Source organism: Panthera onca, chromosome E1 (genome assembly GCF_046562875.1).
Source record: "Panthera onca isolate mPanOnc1 chromosome E1, mPanOnc1 haplotype 2, whole genome shotgun sequence".
Lineage (NCBI taxonomy): Eukaryota > Metazoa > Chordata > Mammalia > Carnivora > Felidae > Panthera > Panthera onca.
In genome coordinates, this window is record NC_138352.1 from 10,548,191 (window position 1) to 10,563,522 (window position 15,332).

The window sequence follows — 15,332 nt, forward strand, 5'->3', positions numbered from 1 at the left end:
CCCGGAATCGAGGCACAAGTTTATTGGCAGCGGTAAGACAGGAAGGTGGGAAGCCGGTTGGTTGAGCCCGCAGCGGTGGCAGGATCCGCGGGCGCTAGGGCCCCGCGGAGATCAGGCGGTGGGCGGGCCGAGGGCGGTGCGCGCGCAGCCGCAGACCTCGGCCCGATGGAGCCCGAGCCCGCCGAGGTGGAGGTTCCCGCCGGGCGCGTGCTCAGGTGCGTTCTGGCTCAGGGAGGCGCGGGTCACGCGGAGAGGGCGTGGGGAAGGGGGACGGGAATCCGGGACGGGACCGGGCGGCCCTGACTGTGCGCCGCTGACCCCACGTCCCTTCCTTCCCCAGTGCCCGGGAGCTCCTCGCCGCCCGCTCGCGGTCCCAGAAGCTGCCTCCGCGCTCGCATGGGCCCAAGGACTTCCTCCCCGACGGCTCGGTGGCCCAGGCCGAGAGGCTGCGCCAGTGCCGCGAGGAGCTGTGGCAGCTGCTGGCGGAGGAGCGCGTGGAGCGCCTGTAAGGGGGACGGGCCGGGGCGGGGCCGGGGCAAGCGGGGCGGCCGGACCGCGTAGACTGCGCGGGTGGACTGAGACCGACTCCTCCCTACTCTTCGCTAGGGGCAGTTTGGTGGCTGCCGAGTGGAGACCGGAAGAGGGCTTCGTGGAATTGAAGTCTCCAGCGGTGAGCTGCCGGGCTCAGGGAGAGAGACCTGCCTTCTCTGCCTTTCTGGCTCCTTTGTGACATTTGCTCTGGGTCCTACACAGGGTAAATTCTGGCAGACCATGGGCTTCTCAGAGCAGGGCCGGCAGCGGCTTCACCCCGAAGAGGCCTTATATCTGCTGGAGTGTGTGAGTGGGGCCCCTGGGGGGTGAGGGAGGGTTGGGACCAAGGAACCCAAAGGACGTTTTTATTGGAGAAAAAGTGTAGATGCAGCGGAGTATTCAAGAAGCTTGTAACCTGAATTCCAGAGCCGGAGACAAGAATACCGTGTAGAGAACAGGGATTCCAGTCCAAAGCAGTGGTGCTGCCCTCCTTTCCCAGTTGGCCATATTCTTGCTGTGTGATGCTGGGGGCGGGGAGGGGAGAGGGTGCCCATATATCCCAGCCTGGAAGTTGCCCCACTGGGCGTGCCACCACAGCCACAAGGTGAGCTGTTGACCCCACTTCCAGGGCTCCATCCAGCTTTTCCACCAAGACCTGCCACTGTCTATTCAGGAGGCCTACCAGCTACTGCTGAGTGAGGACACCATGACTTTCCTGCAATACCAGGTATCTGCCACCCTCTCCCAGGAGAGGAGTCACCCATCCACCCAGTCAGTGAGGATTTGTAAGTACCCATGAGGTTCTAGACAGGACAGGTGAGGGCTCTGCTCTCATGATGCTTGCATCCTAGTGGCAATGGGTAACAAGTGAGCAAATCAACTGAACGATTTGACTTCACAGAACCAAAGGCTAGGAAGAAGACAGAGCAGGGTAACAACCCAAGGCTAGAGACAAATGTGGACATCACGAGCACATGGACGGTGTTTAAAACCACAGGGCTGTATGGGAGTGTAGCCAGAGTAGAGAGCTGTCTGAGACCTGGAGCACTCCAGTGTGAGGAGATGGGGTGTGGGGGCGGGGGGGGGGGGTGGGGGGAGATAGAGAACCAGAAACAGGGACTGAGGAGTGTCTGACAGCCCAGGAGAAAAACCAGGAGGGGTGGTATCATAGAGGCCGAGAGAAGGACAAAGTGGGTGGCTGTGGTGAAGGCTGCTGAGAGATCAAGCAGGATGGGGGCACTCCTGTATACATCTCTCTGATGCGGGCATTAGAACACAAGGATGGACGTGGGGTTCTTTACCAAAAACCACTCCTACTGTACCCCTGTCTGTGGAGGTGTAGGGCTGAGTGGCAGGGGTAGGGGGTGGGCTGTCTACCACCTTTGCCACCTTCTTGTTCCCGTTGTAGTCAGGAGCTTCACTCTGGACAGCTTTGGTATCATAACGTTCTAGGGTGTAGTTCATTTCCTGCTTCATCAGCTATTGTTTTTTGGGGATTCCACATTTAAATCAAGAAAGTGCTAAATGTTATTTGTGCCCAGAGTAAGGTAAGCAAGAGACAGGAATTCAGAGACTGAGACCTTCGTTTGGGGAGGGTGTGTATAATGGAGTATGGTCCAACCCATGCCAGGGTTTGGAATCGGGGTGTGCAGGAGGGGCAGGGGAGGGGGGTGGGGAATGGCTCCCGATTGGAGGAACCATTTGGTGCTTTCAAAAGTGGACGTCTGATCTTTACTTGTTCTCTTTGAGGTCTTCAGCCACCTGAAGAGACTGGGCTATGTGGTTCGACGATTCCAACCAAGGTAAATCCCGATCCCATCTCCCTCCCATTTGTTCTAATCCTGGGACCTGGTAGACAAGCCCCAAAGTGGAAAATGGCCTCTCCTTGGCTGGAGACATGGGCTCTGTTGGAAATGCTCTATTGAGAGGCGCGTTGGGACAAATCTGGGTCATTTCAGCTTATCCCGGGCTATCACATTGAGCCCCATCTTCAGCCTGTTCGCTCCACAGGTAACAAGTGAACACTTGCAGCTCACGACAGGTCCCTGGCATGTAGCTGTAGCACCAGAGCAGTGCCTTAATCAGGGTGCGAGCACACTTGATGAGGGCGTGCCTGAATGAAGGACCAAGTGAGGAATTAACGGTTGAGTTGGGTCTCACATACCTTTTGCCAAGTTAGATGTTCTTTCTTTCTGGGGCCTCTAAAGATCATCACCTTAGTAGCCCAGCATTGCTAAGAGTCATAGAGATGATCAGCCTTAGAGTGGAAACTGGTACAGCCTTCGCTGATTCACAGTACGTCGCGAAAGCTCTGGGACAGCCATGTCCTTTCGTTCCTGAAAGTGGGATATATCCTAAGGAAATAGTCACAGATGTGTGCATAAGTTCACCTGCGAGAATGTTCAGTCATTTGACAATACTTGTCGATCGCTTGCTGGGTGCCAGGCCCCGGCTCATTGCTGAAGAAAGGCAAAATCACTGCCCCCACAGAATTTGCATTTAGCGGGGACCTTACATGAAGCATCATCACTTTGCAAAATGGTGAACTTGGAAACATCCTGTGAGTTCAACGGGAAGGCATGGTCACACAAATTATAGTTTATCCTTTAGAGCGGCACTGTCTGGTAGAACTTTCTACGGTGATAAAAACAGTCTATGTCTATGCCATCCAATATATGTGGCTTTGCAACTGTGGGACTGAATTTTTGTCTAGTTTTCATGGATTTAAATTTAACCTTAATGGCTCCTTGTGCTAGTGGTGGGTGCCATTTGGACAGTGGAGTCTTAGCGCCATAAAAAATCATGGCAGGGAAGAATGCTATAGTGGTAAGGGGCCGTGTCTGTAATATATATTCTTAAGTATAAAAAAGACTAAATAGCAGTATGTTAGTACAATGTCATTTTTTGTAGAAAAAGACATATGGAGACAGTATGTGTGTTACAGGGGTATCTGTGGTTTTGTTCATTTTTATCTTTCTGTATTTTCCAAGTTTTCTAGTTCTCTTGGTTTTTCTCACCAGTGATTAATCATTTATTGCTGGCTCTGCAGGAGCCCGGGTTCCAATAAGTCTCTGTTCAGAGGTGCCATTGGTGAGACCCAGAGGCCTGGGCAAAGATGCATGGGCAGGCCCTGTGATTGCCCCCATTCAGCTCGCTTGCAGGTCTGCCCAGGGCCTTTGCCCTGGCGTGTGGCTTTGACCCTGGCCCACCGACTTGTTCCTCTGGGCCAGTGCCTCACAGATTCCACTGGGAACTCCAAAGTGAGGAAGTCGGTCTGTTGCCTACCCAATTCTCAACCCCACAGCTCCATCCTGTCCCCTTATGAGAGACAGCTGAACTTGGATGGCAGTGCCCTGTGCTTGGAGGATCGGAATGGCAAGAGGAAGAGGAGGAGCTCCAGCTCTCGGTAATGCTCCCCATGTGGCCACACACCCCCCCAGGGAGTTCTGGGGAGTGGAGCTGTTGAGGGAATGCTCATTTTAGGAACCCTGGAGAATGCATTGTCTTAAGAGCTGGGTTTGGGCGGCTCCCTCGTAGGACCCTGGAGGCAGTAGGCGTGCGTGGGACATGTGCACTTCAGCAATCAGGAGCAGATGTGCTGGATTTCCTCCCCACGTCCCTCAGGTCCATTAATAAGAAGGCCAAGGCCCTGGAGAATCCCCTACAGGGGGTGGATGAGACAACTGAGAGCCTGACAACCTCCAGCCCACCTCCCTGCAACCAGAACAGCCGATGCCCAGAGGAGAAACCTCAAGAGTCAAGCCCTGTAAAGGGTCCAACGGGTCCCTCTCTGCTTTTGGGAGCCCTGGAGCCCTGGCCTGGCCTGGCCAACGAGGGGGGTGGGTGCAGCCAGCAGAGTGGCAAAGTAGAGAATGGGGTCAAGGGGGTTCGTAAGCCACGCTGGAACTTTGAGCAGATTTCCTTCCCCAACATGGCTTCAGACAGCCGCCACACCCTCCTGCTGGCCCCAGCCCCAGAGCTGCTCCCAGCGAACGTCTCTGGGCGGGAGACAGATGCTGAATCCTGGTGCCAGAAGCTGAACCAAAGGAAGGAGAAGCTCTCCAGGCGAGAACGGGAGCAACAAGCAGAGGCCCAACGCTTCCGGGAAGATGTAAACGCAGATCCCGAGGTGCAGTGCTGCTCCAGCTGGCAGGAGTACAAGCAGCTGCTGCAGCGGAGGCACCTGCAGAAGAGCCAGAGCCGCCCCGCACACCTGTGGGACCAGCCGGTCCACCCCTTGCTGAGTCCTGGCCAGGCAGACTCCCCAGGTACCCCCTCACCCTGCCATAGCCCCACAGGCCCCTGGCAGCTGAGGCATCCTAACGCTTTGAAAGGGGGTATGGATTGACCACGACTAATTGAGGCTTAAGAAAGATGGGACCGAGAGAGCTGTCAGTGGAGTGGAACCCACAAGGACAGTCTGTTCTGGAAAGCAGCAAAAGGACCCACGTGGGAAGGTTTGGAAATGGCAAGTCTGTGTCCGGGGAGAGGCCAGGAGGAATGAAAACTACAACTAGGGCCTTAAAAATAATAAGATGCACGTGGATGGCTCTGCCACCAGCTAGCTGTGGTCCCCTGTTCTCCCAGCTCTGTTAGAGGAGAACAAGGAGGTGCCATCTTGGCCAAATAAAAGGAAGGCTTACTGTGTATACCCTGCATGTTTAAGGACAGGGAACTAAGCACTGGGTGTTGTATGTAAGTGATGAATGACTAAATTCTACTCCTGAAGCCAATATTACACTATATGTTAATGAACTAGAATTTAAATAAAAACTTGAAGGATAAAAATAGGGAACTGACAGGGCAACAACTATATTAACAGATTCAGGAGACTGTGATCTTTTATAAGAACATGGGAGATTCCAAGTAACTAGATTAGGTTTGCCAGATGCGTTCAATTTGACTTTCAGATAAACAGCTAACTTTTTTTTAGTATAAGTATATTGCAAATATTGCATGAGACATACTTATAATTTAAAAAAAAAAAATCTAAGTCCGGCAATCGGAAACTAGATGGCACATTCAGAAATGTCAGAGGAGGGGCGCCTGGGTGGCGCAGTCGGTTAAGCGTCCGACTTCAGCCAGGTCACGATCTCGCGGTCCGTGAGTTCGAGCCCCGCGTCAGGCTCTGGGCTGATGGCTCGGAGCCTGGAGCCTGTTTCCGATTCTGTGTCTCCCTCTCTCTCTGCCCCTCCCCCGTTCATGCTCTGTCTCTCTCTGTCCCAAAAATAAAAAAAAAAAAAAAAAAAAAAAAAAGAAATGTCAGAGGAGTCTGTGGATGGTGGACTTCTCTCCCCAGCACGTTGTTTTCTTTTTTTTTTTAATGGCTATTTATTTATTTAGAAAGAGAGAGAGAGAAAATGTGTGCAAGCAGGGGAGGGGCAGAGAGAGAGGGACATACAGAATCTGAAGCAGGCTCCGGGCTCTGAGCTGTCAGCACAGAGCCCAATGTGGGGCTCAAGATCATGAACCGCGATATCATGACCTGAGCTGAAGTCAGACGTTTAACCAACTGAGCCACCCAGGCGCCCCTCCAACATCTTATTTTGACCTTATGTCCTTACAGCCACAGTGCTTCAACAGATCTCTGTGCTGCAGACCACACACCTCGCCGATGGAGGTACATGGTGAGTTTCCAGGTGGTGCCTGTCTCCATAGCACCTTGGCTGCCAGCAGGAGTTGGCAGCTGGGATTTGACTCCTAAAGTTGCGCATGAGCTGGGGGATCATTCCAGGGACCCTTAGCCTGGCTGATATTCTAGGGGAGAGGGAGGGATGAGTGGCAAGAGGTAGATTTAGCCCGAGGGTTGAGATAGGCAGCTGAGCCTCCCTCTGCCTAAGTGGCACCTCACAGCAGGCCCTCAGTTCCCCCTGGAGGAGGCCTCTTCCTGGAACTGGAGGAGGAAAAGCATGGCATGGAAAGGAAAGGGGGAGGAGTAGGAGATTCCCTGTTTCTTAAGGTTTCTCACTCTGTCTTCAGGTTGCTGGAGAAGTCTGGAGGCTTGGAGATCAGCTTTGACATTTACCAGGCTGATGCTGTGGCCACATTCCGAAAGAATAACCCTGGCAAGCCCTACGCCCGGATGTGCATTAGTGGGTATGAGACCATTGAGCCCTACCCTCAGGTTACTGCCAGTTCTCTTGTAAACCAAGTGGACGTCCTCTCCATGTCCCTGGGCAGTCTGGCAATCTGAAAGAAACCAGAGGTCCAGAGAGCTGTGACTGACCCAGGGCCACACAGCCAATTAGTACTACAGGAACTGGAGCTTTCCCAAATCCTCAGCCCTTATTCCTGGCATTTTTGGTAGTCTCTCTCCTGTGCCAATTTAGTGCAGGGCTCACCCAGTAGGAGGGATATGAATCAGAGGGATTCACAGGCTAAGAGTGGTGAGAACCTTACTTTTCCTAGCTCCCTTATCCACCCAAGGCCCTGGGTTGCTCTTGGAGAACTTACCAGAGCTATGCAGTTTGCAGACAGGAGAGTCCAGCGCCAGACTTCTTGTACCCCCAACTCCTGTCTTACCATCTCCCTTCCCTGGCAGCCTCAGAGGGCTGGGTCTCAAAGCTTATGGTTGCCTATGTCTCTGTCTCAGTCTAACTTTATCCCTACAGATTTGATGAGCCAGTTCCAGATCTCTGTACCCTCAAGCGGTTGTCCTACCAGAGTGGGGACGTTCCTCTGATCTTTGCCCTGGTGGATCATGGAGACATCTCCTTCTACAGCTTCAGGGACTTCACGCTGCCCAGGGATCTGGAACACTGATCACACCGCTCTGGCAGGGCTTGGGACCTGCCCTGGGGAACCTGGACTGTCTACTCTCAGGGACCATCTCAGCTGCCTCCTATACCCAGACGCTGACCTGTAGCTTCAGGAGCTAGTCTGGGCCTTGGCCCTGGGTGTCTGATGCTTGCAGGAGAAAGATGCCATGCCCCCTACCTGGCTTCCATAGCCCCATGCCTGAGATCGCCGCCTTGCAGTGATCCCCTTGGAACTCAGGACTAGATTTCAGAGACCCAGCGGGGTGGGGCAGAAGAGAGGACTCTGTGCCTTTAAATGAGAGGGTGCCTGCTTCGTGCGATAAAGCCAAAGCCATTAAAAAATAGATCCATTTTCTGCTGTGACTGGAGATAGTGAACAAGTCCCCAGCCCGATCCTGGGAGTGCAGAACAACACTCCCTCTCCCTCCATCCTGTGGTCTGTGGGAGCTATCCCCCAAGGCTCTCACCTCTGCTTTGCAGACCCACAGAGAGCGAGGGCTTCTCTGGTGCGGAAGCAAAGAGAAATAGGAGGGCAAGAACGCCACCGCGCACCTTTGTCAGGGCCTGTGCAACCAGGGGACGGGAAGTCACAGACCTAGTCTTTTCGGCTTACTGCATGGCAGTCCGTAGAGGGAGGCTGGCCTCGATGGAGCCTTCCCTGAATGCAGCCACATCTGGGCAGAAGGGCGGTGGAGAGGCACCATATCCATGTGGCTTGAACCCTGGCGGCTTCGAGTCGTGCTGTGTGTGGAGCGTGCCATTCGTGTCCCCGGCCTCCGCGCCCCTTCCGTTCGCCCCTCCTCGCTCCAACCCGCTCCCCCTTTGTGCTAAAAACTCTGGTCAATGTTGCTGTCTGTCCCTTGGGGCATCGGACACCGTCCTGCCTCAGCAGCAACTCAGAAGACGGGGGTCCAGGCTTGGGGCCCGCTCCGAGAGGAGGCGCCTCGCGGCGACACCCCAGTCCCCGGGCCACCACGCTCTAGGGCCCCGAAAACTGGCCTCCTGTCCGCGGGTCACCGGCTCTGAGTGGGCTGGGTGTTCTCGGGAAGAGCCGGCCTGGCTACGCCCCTCCCGCAGCCGCTTAGGGCCGGCGTGGGGGAGGGACGGTTCCTTTCTGCGGCCCCGCCTGGGAGGTGACTAGGACACCGGCGCGTCCCAGGGACTATTTCCTCCTCCCGGACGCGGCAGGACACTGGGCGCGGCGTGCGTCGTGAGTCCAGGTGAACGCAGGTGAGGCCGGGGGGCGGGCCGGCAACGCCTCGTGCATATTCACGCGGGCCGCGGTCCCGCCCCCCGCCTTCCCCCGGGACGTGGATTGGCCAGAGAGCGGCCACCGCCCGCCTCCCGAGGGCGCCCTCGCTGCACTCCCGCCCCGTCGGCGCAGAAATTCAGGGGGCGGGGCCAGTCCCGGGGGCGGGCCGCTGGGGCCCGGCGCTCGCGGCCCTGCAAGCCCTCCCGGCTCGCCCTTTATGTAAATAGCAGCGGCTCCGCCCCCTGCTCGCCGCGCCGGAGGTGAGCAGGAAGGAGACGGCAGCCCAGCAGCCCGTGGGCCGGCGGCGGAGTGAGCGGAGCCGGCGGCGGGAGCCGTGGGACGCCGAGGCCTCGGGCGGGGGCCGGCCTGGGGCTCCAGGTGAGGCGCGGGCCCGGAAGCACCTAGCCGGGCCCGCCCCCTCGGGGCGCCCTCCACTCGGGGCGGGAAGGCTGGGGAGGGCCGGGACCCCTGGTTCCGCGGAGCGGGGCGGGGAGAGCTGTACAGGTCCGCTCGCCTAGCCCTGGATCCCGTGGCTCCGTTCGTCTGGGAGAAAGACACCTGTAGGAATTGCGGCTGGGAACTTTTTCCTGCCTGAGCCGCGTGCGTTTCCCCGATTTGAGCTTTGGAATTGCCCAGTAGCGTTGGCTTGGGGAAGCGGGGAAACAAGTGCCCGGCTGGGCTGTGAGTGCAGGAGGTCACCGCCGGCGGGGGTGGGATCCCCGGGCCTTGGGCCCCACGTGCAAGGCGCCTGGCCCAGGAGGCCGGCGACGCGCGTCTCAGGTAGCCCGCTGTCTTCGAGCAGCGGCCGGAGCACGTTACCTCGGCGGCTTAGTCCCTGCCCCTGCCATCTGGGCCCACTCCCGGCCGGCCCTTTGTGCCTCCTAATCCCCGGACGCAGGAAGCCCGCGGGAGGGACTTCGGTCTCTGGGCCTTTCTCCGCGTCTGGCGGCTTTGGACACCTTTAAGGGAACGTTTGGAGATCCAGTAGGTTTTCCACAACGACGCGGGTGGGGTTGCGTTGCGATACGTCGGGACTTGGTGAGGAGTGAAAAATATGGTCTTGCCAAAGCGTGCAAAGTGTGCTCTCGGTTTGCCCCCGCTGGACACTTTGTACACACGCGCAGCTTTGGCGGTGAGAACTGACTAACCGGGAGAACCGTGGCGTGGCCCCCTCGGGCTCTCACCTGAGATACGAGGAGCTTTGGGTGAGGCGGCGGGCCTTGGACTCCGGGCCCCTTCCCGTGGGGATCATGTGCCAGATGCAGGGCGTCTGAACCGGGGCTCTTGGGATCTTACGCAGAGTTTACAACTCAAAGTCCTGTCAGGCCGCAGAGGGGATTGTGAACAGGGAGGGGAGCTGGGAGGGAATGAATGTCAGGGATACGGGAACCCCCAGGTGGGAAGAATGAAGAGGTAGTCTAGAATAGCTGTTGCCCAACCCGGGGTCACAAGGGCTTTCCAGGAAGACAGTCTGTGTCTGTGTGAGCTGAGGCATTGGGAAGGGTCCTCGGACACATGGTCCTACTTCTTTATCTTATCTGGTTTTCTTAAGCGATCTGCCCACAGTGCTTACCTATGGCAGTCAAGACTCTAACCCAGCTCTGGGGGCTCTGACCACTGCTCACTCCTCTTCTCCAAAGTTAGACTAGGCCAATCTCTGTGGGGGCCGATGGACAGTGTTGCCAGTGTCTGAGGTCAGCCTGCTTCCCTACTGTTCCTTGAGTCAATGGAGTGTCCCCTTTGGTGGCAAAATGATACAATTTCAATAACTTCATAATTTAGCACTTAGGAACTTTTGAATACAATGGCATTAAAAGAATAAAAAGGCCCGTAATCCCAGATGAACGGTTAGTTTAAAAAATTAAAAAGGCAGTAGGAGCCTGGGACACCTGGGTGACTGAGTCGGTTAAGCGTCCGACTTCAGTTCAGGTCATGATCTCGCGGTCAGTGGGTTCGAGCCCCACATTGGAATCTGTGCTGACAGCTCAGAGCCTGGAGCCTGTTTCAGATTCTGTGTCTCCCTCTCTCTCTGCTCCTCCCTCTCTTGTGCTCTGTCTCTCAAAAATGAATAAATGCTAAACAAAAAATTTAAAAAACAAAAAGCAGTAGGAGCCCATTGTGGGGAAAGTAAAATGTTTTAGAAAGTGTAAAATAGTCTACGGACATAGCGCCCGATCTCGTCTTATCTCAGAAAGTGTGAAATAAGAGGCATAACTCCCTCTTGCCTCACAGTCTGTTTCCTTAAACATGGTGTTAAGTTTTAGTGTCTTTCTGGACAGCAGGTGTAGTTTTGGATCATGCCTTGCTGATTTCTTGCTACATATACATAATCTTGGCTCAGTCACTTAACCATGCCACGCCCCAGCGAGGCTTGTTGACAGGAGAATGAAAAAAATGTCACGAACACGCGTGGCCTGGTTTATAGCAGGCATGGGGGTGTGTGTGAGCTGCTTAAATTCCCCCATAAAGCATAAAAAGCGTCACTTGTGGGCCTCCGGGCAGACTCCTGAGCCTTTTGGACATGCTTGATGAGTTGTGAGGGGATTCAGCTTCTTTGTCCAGACGTCAGCTGAGAAGTCCTGATTTTTTTTTTAAATATTTTATTTTGGGGCGCCTGGGTGGCGCAGTCGGTTAAGCGTCCGACTTCAGCCAGGTCACGATCTCGCGGTCCGTGAGTTCGAGCCCCGCGTCAGGCTCTGGGCTGATGGCTCGGAGCCTGGAGACTGTTTCCGATTCTGTGTCTCCCTCTCTCTCTGCCCCTCCCCCGTTCATGCTATGTCTCTCTCTGTCCCAAAAATAAATAAAAAACGTTGAAAAAAAAATTTAAAAAAAAAAAAAATATTTTATTTTATTTCTTTAAATTTTCTTTTAACATTTATTCATTTTTGAGAGACAGGAAGGGGCAGAGAGAGAGGAAGACACAGAATCCGGAGCAGGCTCCAGGCTCTGAGCTGTCGGCATAGACCCCAACACAGGGCCCAAACCCATGAACCATGAAATCATGATGTGAGCCAAAGTCAGACGCTTAGCCACCCAGGCGCCCCAAGAGATCCTGATTTTTGAAAGCCTCTGGAAGTCAGAACTTTTAAAAAGCAAATATTGTTCCTTGAAACTAGGGAGGCAGAGGGAGAGGACAGTGGCCTCTTCTAACTTCTCACCTTGCGTTTCTGTGGCCCTTGGTACTTCCCCCTGCTTCCTGGAAAAGCCAGAAGTGAGGCATGGTAGCCAGACCCCAGCTGGGGGCCTTTCCTGGGAGGAAGAGGGTATACAATCTAATCTTTTTGCTCAGCAGAGGGCTTGGCTGTATACGTTTTATACCCCTTGGAGGTGGAGGGGGATCAATCACATTCTTGTGTTGCTCTGTTGTCCTTAAGGAGCTTTAACTCCATGGTGCTTTCTTTCAACTTCGTTTAGGAAAGGGGTGTCCTTCTGGCTCCTGGCCCCAAGTCTCTGTGTCTGTCCCCCACTCCCAACCCCCCCCCCAGTTCCCTCCCCCCTCCCCCCTCCCCCCATAGAGGAAGTGGTACCTGGAGCTAGAAAGTGTGGAGCTCCTACAGTCTGTAACACGCCCCCACCCTCCTATCCCGTCTGCATCGAGCATACCGAGCATACCGGGCAAGAGTCTCTGGAAACCTGTGGGGTTCCCCAGCCTTCCTGGTCCTTCCATAAGTGTGAGGGGCAGCTGTTGAGACACCTGAGTGGAGGCCCAAGAGGCCCACGGTCCCTGCTCCTGGGTTGGCTGCCGTGAGCGGCACTGGCCACCTGGACTTCCTTCTGAGTACTCAGCACCGAGAAGCTTCTTATCTCACCCAGGCGATATCACAATCAGGGCTCCTCCTGGGTCGAGGCATGCCAGGTCTGTTTGGCAACTCTGTTTTCCCCTTCCCAGGAGCAGTCTTCAGGGAGGAGGAGGGTATGGGGCAGGAGAGGGGTGTCCCCCGGGGGCCATCGGTACGGCTTGCTCTTTTGCACTTCTCCAGCTTTGGCTCCCGGGGTTCCCCGGGACACCCTCCCTTCCCTGTGCCCTGGCACCGTGGGGCTCTGCTCAGCTCCCTTTGAGGTGACCTTCCTTCCCCGCCCTGCCTCTCAGAGGAAACTGGTACTTTGAAGAGTCACCCTACTCCTTCCCCTTCCCAGGAACCACAGTGAATTCTTGAGCTAGGAGAGGCTCCTCTGGGCGTGGGGACAGGGAAGCTGCTAGGTACCTGACTCTACCCTTAAGGAATTCAGCAGAGACTAGAGCCTTCTCTCAAGACACCTGACTCAGTGTTCCCAGGGTTTGATGAGAGGGACATCTGGGCACAGGACTATTTGATTCTAGCAAATAATATTATTCTTGGAGCCTCCTTGCGGGGTGTCTTGGAGCCTTGGTCTGAGGCAGGACCCACAAAGGTATCTCCAGCAGGGTGCCAAGCATGATGTCTACATGACCCTGGCCTTGGCCCAGAGACTCGAGAACAGGGTGGGGAAGTTCCCTGAGGGACCCTGTGGGACCCAGTACTCCTTGGGGTCAGTGGTTCCCAACTAGAGAAGACCTTTGCCTTGTTGATCTCTATTCAGTCCTAGCTGTTTACTCATTCAGGTAATAAGTATCTACTGGTGCCTCTACGTGCCCAGAGTGGTTTAGACACCAGCCATTAACCTTACACAAAACAGAGATCTCTGCCATCCCAGGACTCACGTTGTAAAGGGTGGGGAGCGTGAGTGACAGAAAACGAGCATAAGTAATAAAGTAAGTGTTAAAAGTTGATTCGAATTATTTAGAATAAGAACAAAAGTAGGGGATTGGGACCACTGGGGTGGGGGGGTGGGTTGCAACTTGGAGAGGTAGCGAGGGCACCCGTTTGAGCACAGACTTGCAGGAGGTGAGGGAGTTCTTCAAATAACATCGGAGCGTCTTCCATGGTGGGCACTGAGCACTGGGGATCCAGCCATGGACAGGACAGGCGTTGTCCCTTTCTCCTGGAGCCGACCTCTCTTGGAACCTCCTTGGGTCAGCTGTTCAAGGTTTGAGGCAAGCAGGAGGCTGTGGAATGGGGCCTGAGAGGATGAGGCAGGCCACCTCCCACCCCAGAATGGCTGTCCACCTCCTCCCAGAATGGCTTTCCTCCTCAGGCTTGGCCAACTCCAGTCTGTCACTTCCTTGGAGAAAGTCTGATGTTGGGTTGCAGAAAGGGACTGAGGCCTCCAGAATGGGGATGTGTTCAGGGAATGCATGCATTTCGACTTCCCACCCCATCCTCTGGGAGGGAAACCCTCTAGGAGGAGCCCTGGGTGCGGCAGGAAGGCCCTCCCAGGATTGTGGGATTGGCCTGTGGCTCCTTAGGATGGGGTTGGGGGTTGCGACTGCTCTGGGCCCAGCCGGGGAGGCTCTGGCCACTGACCCAGGTTGTCCCATCCAGGCTTTGCCCTGCACAAGGGCTCTGAACTTGGCAGACAGAGTGGTGCAGTCAGGTTAGAGCTCAGTTTGGGGCTGGTACTCTCACTAACTGCTTGGGTTTGATATCTCTCCGAATGGGTTATTCCATAAGTGATAGAGTTACATGTGATGATGCAGGTGGAGTGCTTCCGATGGTATCTGGCCATGGTTTGGGTCTCGATCCTTGTTATTACCTAACACCAGCAGTGACAACCCTCTGGTTTCTGTCCCCTCTCTGGGTGTTCTCCTTAGTCCCACCTCCCACCTAGCCCCGCGCCCTTTCAGCCAAGGTGTGGTTGCTAAGCTGCTGGCCAGGGCACTGTCTGGTGCCTCTGGGAGATTGGGTTTCCCTGGGCAACACGGACGCCGGCAAAGCAGCCTTGGGTATCTCAGTTGGCACAGACAACTGCCCCAGTCGGTGAGAGCCCTGCCCCACCGCTCCCCTTGGTAGGAGGTTTACTCACACCCGGCAGACGGAAAGACACAGCCACACGCGGGCCTCACACAGGATGTCGTTGTCGCCCTCGTGGGGAAGGAAGGGTAGCCTCTGCAGCAGCCGGGGGCTGTGGGGAGCGCAGACAAAGGGGAAAGGAGAGAAGAGCTTGGGACTCCAGCTCATGCTGTTTGCGCTCCTGGAGATGGGGAACTCAGCCAGGTGCTGAGTGTGGCTACCGGGGCCTTCTTTCCCTCGGGCCTAGGTGTCCAGAGCCCTGCCCCTGGGCATAGCCTCTCTTGGCAGATCACTGGAGCTGACCAGGCTGTTGAGGGACCTTCTCAGGTCCCATCTCACACGTTCGTGACAGACGGGCTTAGCTTGGCCAAGCCTCTGCCTCTGGGCAAATGGCACCTGTGTGGGGTGAGCAGTCTGGGCTGGGACCCCCTTTTTCCTCCCTGCGAGCACAATCAGATCTGCTTAGAGATAGGGGCCAAGACAAGCCTGCCCCATTCGGTTATTTTGTCTCTGCCTCTCCTGGTCTCTTTACTGAGGTCCTGAGATGCAGGGTTCATATGCATCTCAACGGTGGCGTCTCCCCCAAGGATGGAAAGGGAAGCCGGGGTGTGATTTGCCAAAGAGACCACTCTCCTGTCTTTTCTAGGGTGTGCATCAGGTGTGGGGAGACCAGTCCTGGCCTCTGGCATGTTTCATGGCCGGTGGCAGTGTTGGGTGATTTGAGCAGCAGGAAGGGAAGGAAGGGAATCACCAGGTCAGCTGCCCACAGGGAACTCACAGGCTGGTTCCACACATGAGGCAGAGACCTGTGTGGAAAATGGGTAAGAATCAGCCCCCGCCCCCCAACCCACACAGCTCAGCCATCAGTCAGCAAGCTTCACATGGCCCAGCCCCAAAGCCTGAGTGCCCGCACCCAGTGGA

General features: G+C 55.6%; 2 protein-coding genes across 3 annotated transcripts in view; both read left to right on the forward strand.

The window, feature by feature from the left end:
• The first annotated feature begins 84 nt into the window (after positions 1-84).
• Positions 85-7,633, forward strand: TSEN54 (tRNA splicing endonuclease subunit 54). The gene is made up of 11 exons (XM_060645395.3): positions 85-215; positions 341-505; positions 607-670; positions 754-837; positions 1,160-1,258; positions 2,281-2,333; positions 3,836-3,937; positions 4,156-4,799; positions 6,098-6,158; positions 6,511-6,627; positions 7,143-7,633. The coding sequence occupies exons 1-11, from the start codon at positions 166-168 to the stop codon at positions 7,291-7,293; spliced, it is 1,590 nt and encodes a 529-aa protein (XP_060501378.1). The 5' UTR covers positions 85-165; the 3' UTR covers positions 7,294-7,633.
• Positions 7,634-8,709: 1,076 nt separating this feature from the next.
• LLGL2 (LLGL scribble cell polarity complex component 2) overlaps positions 8,710-15,332 on the forward strand; it is a 34,984-nt gene continuing 28,361 nt past the window's right edge. Inside the window, exon 1 of one of the 2 annotated variants that reach the window (XM_060645393.3) lies at positions 8,710-8,919. The gene's annotated coding sequence lies outside the window, so the exon portion shown is untranslated. The remainder of the gene's footprint in view (positions 8,920-15,332) is intronic. The other variant, XM_060645390.3, reaches the window with a different exon arrangement.

What these genes read in the sequence shown, in the direction of transcription:
- TSEN54 (XM_060645395.3), top strand. Translation starts at nt 166, where the DNA reads ATGGAGCCCGAGCCCGCCGAGGTGGAGGTTCCCGCCGGGCGCGTGCTC. An exon ending in CCCGCCGGGCGCGTGCTCAG is followed by an intron (nt 216 to 340) that starts GTGCGTTCTGGC and finishes TTCCTTCCCCAG; the next exon opens with TGCCCGGGAGCTCCTCGCCG. An exon ending in TGGAATTGAAGTCTCCAGCG is followed by an intron (nt 671 to 753) that starts GTGAGCTGCCGG and finishes GGTCCTACACAG; the next exon opens with GGTAAATTCTGGCAGACCAT.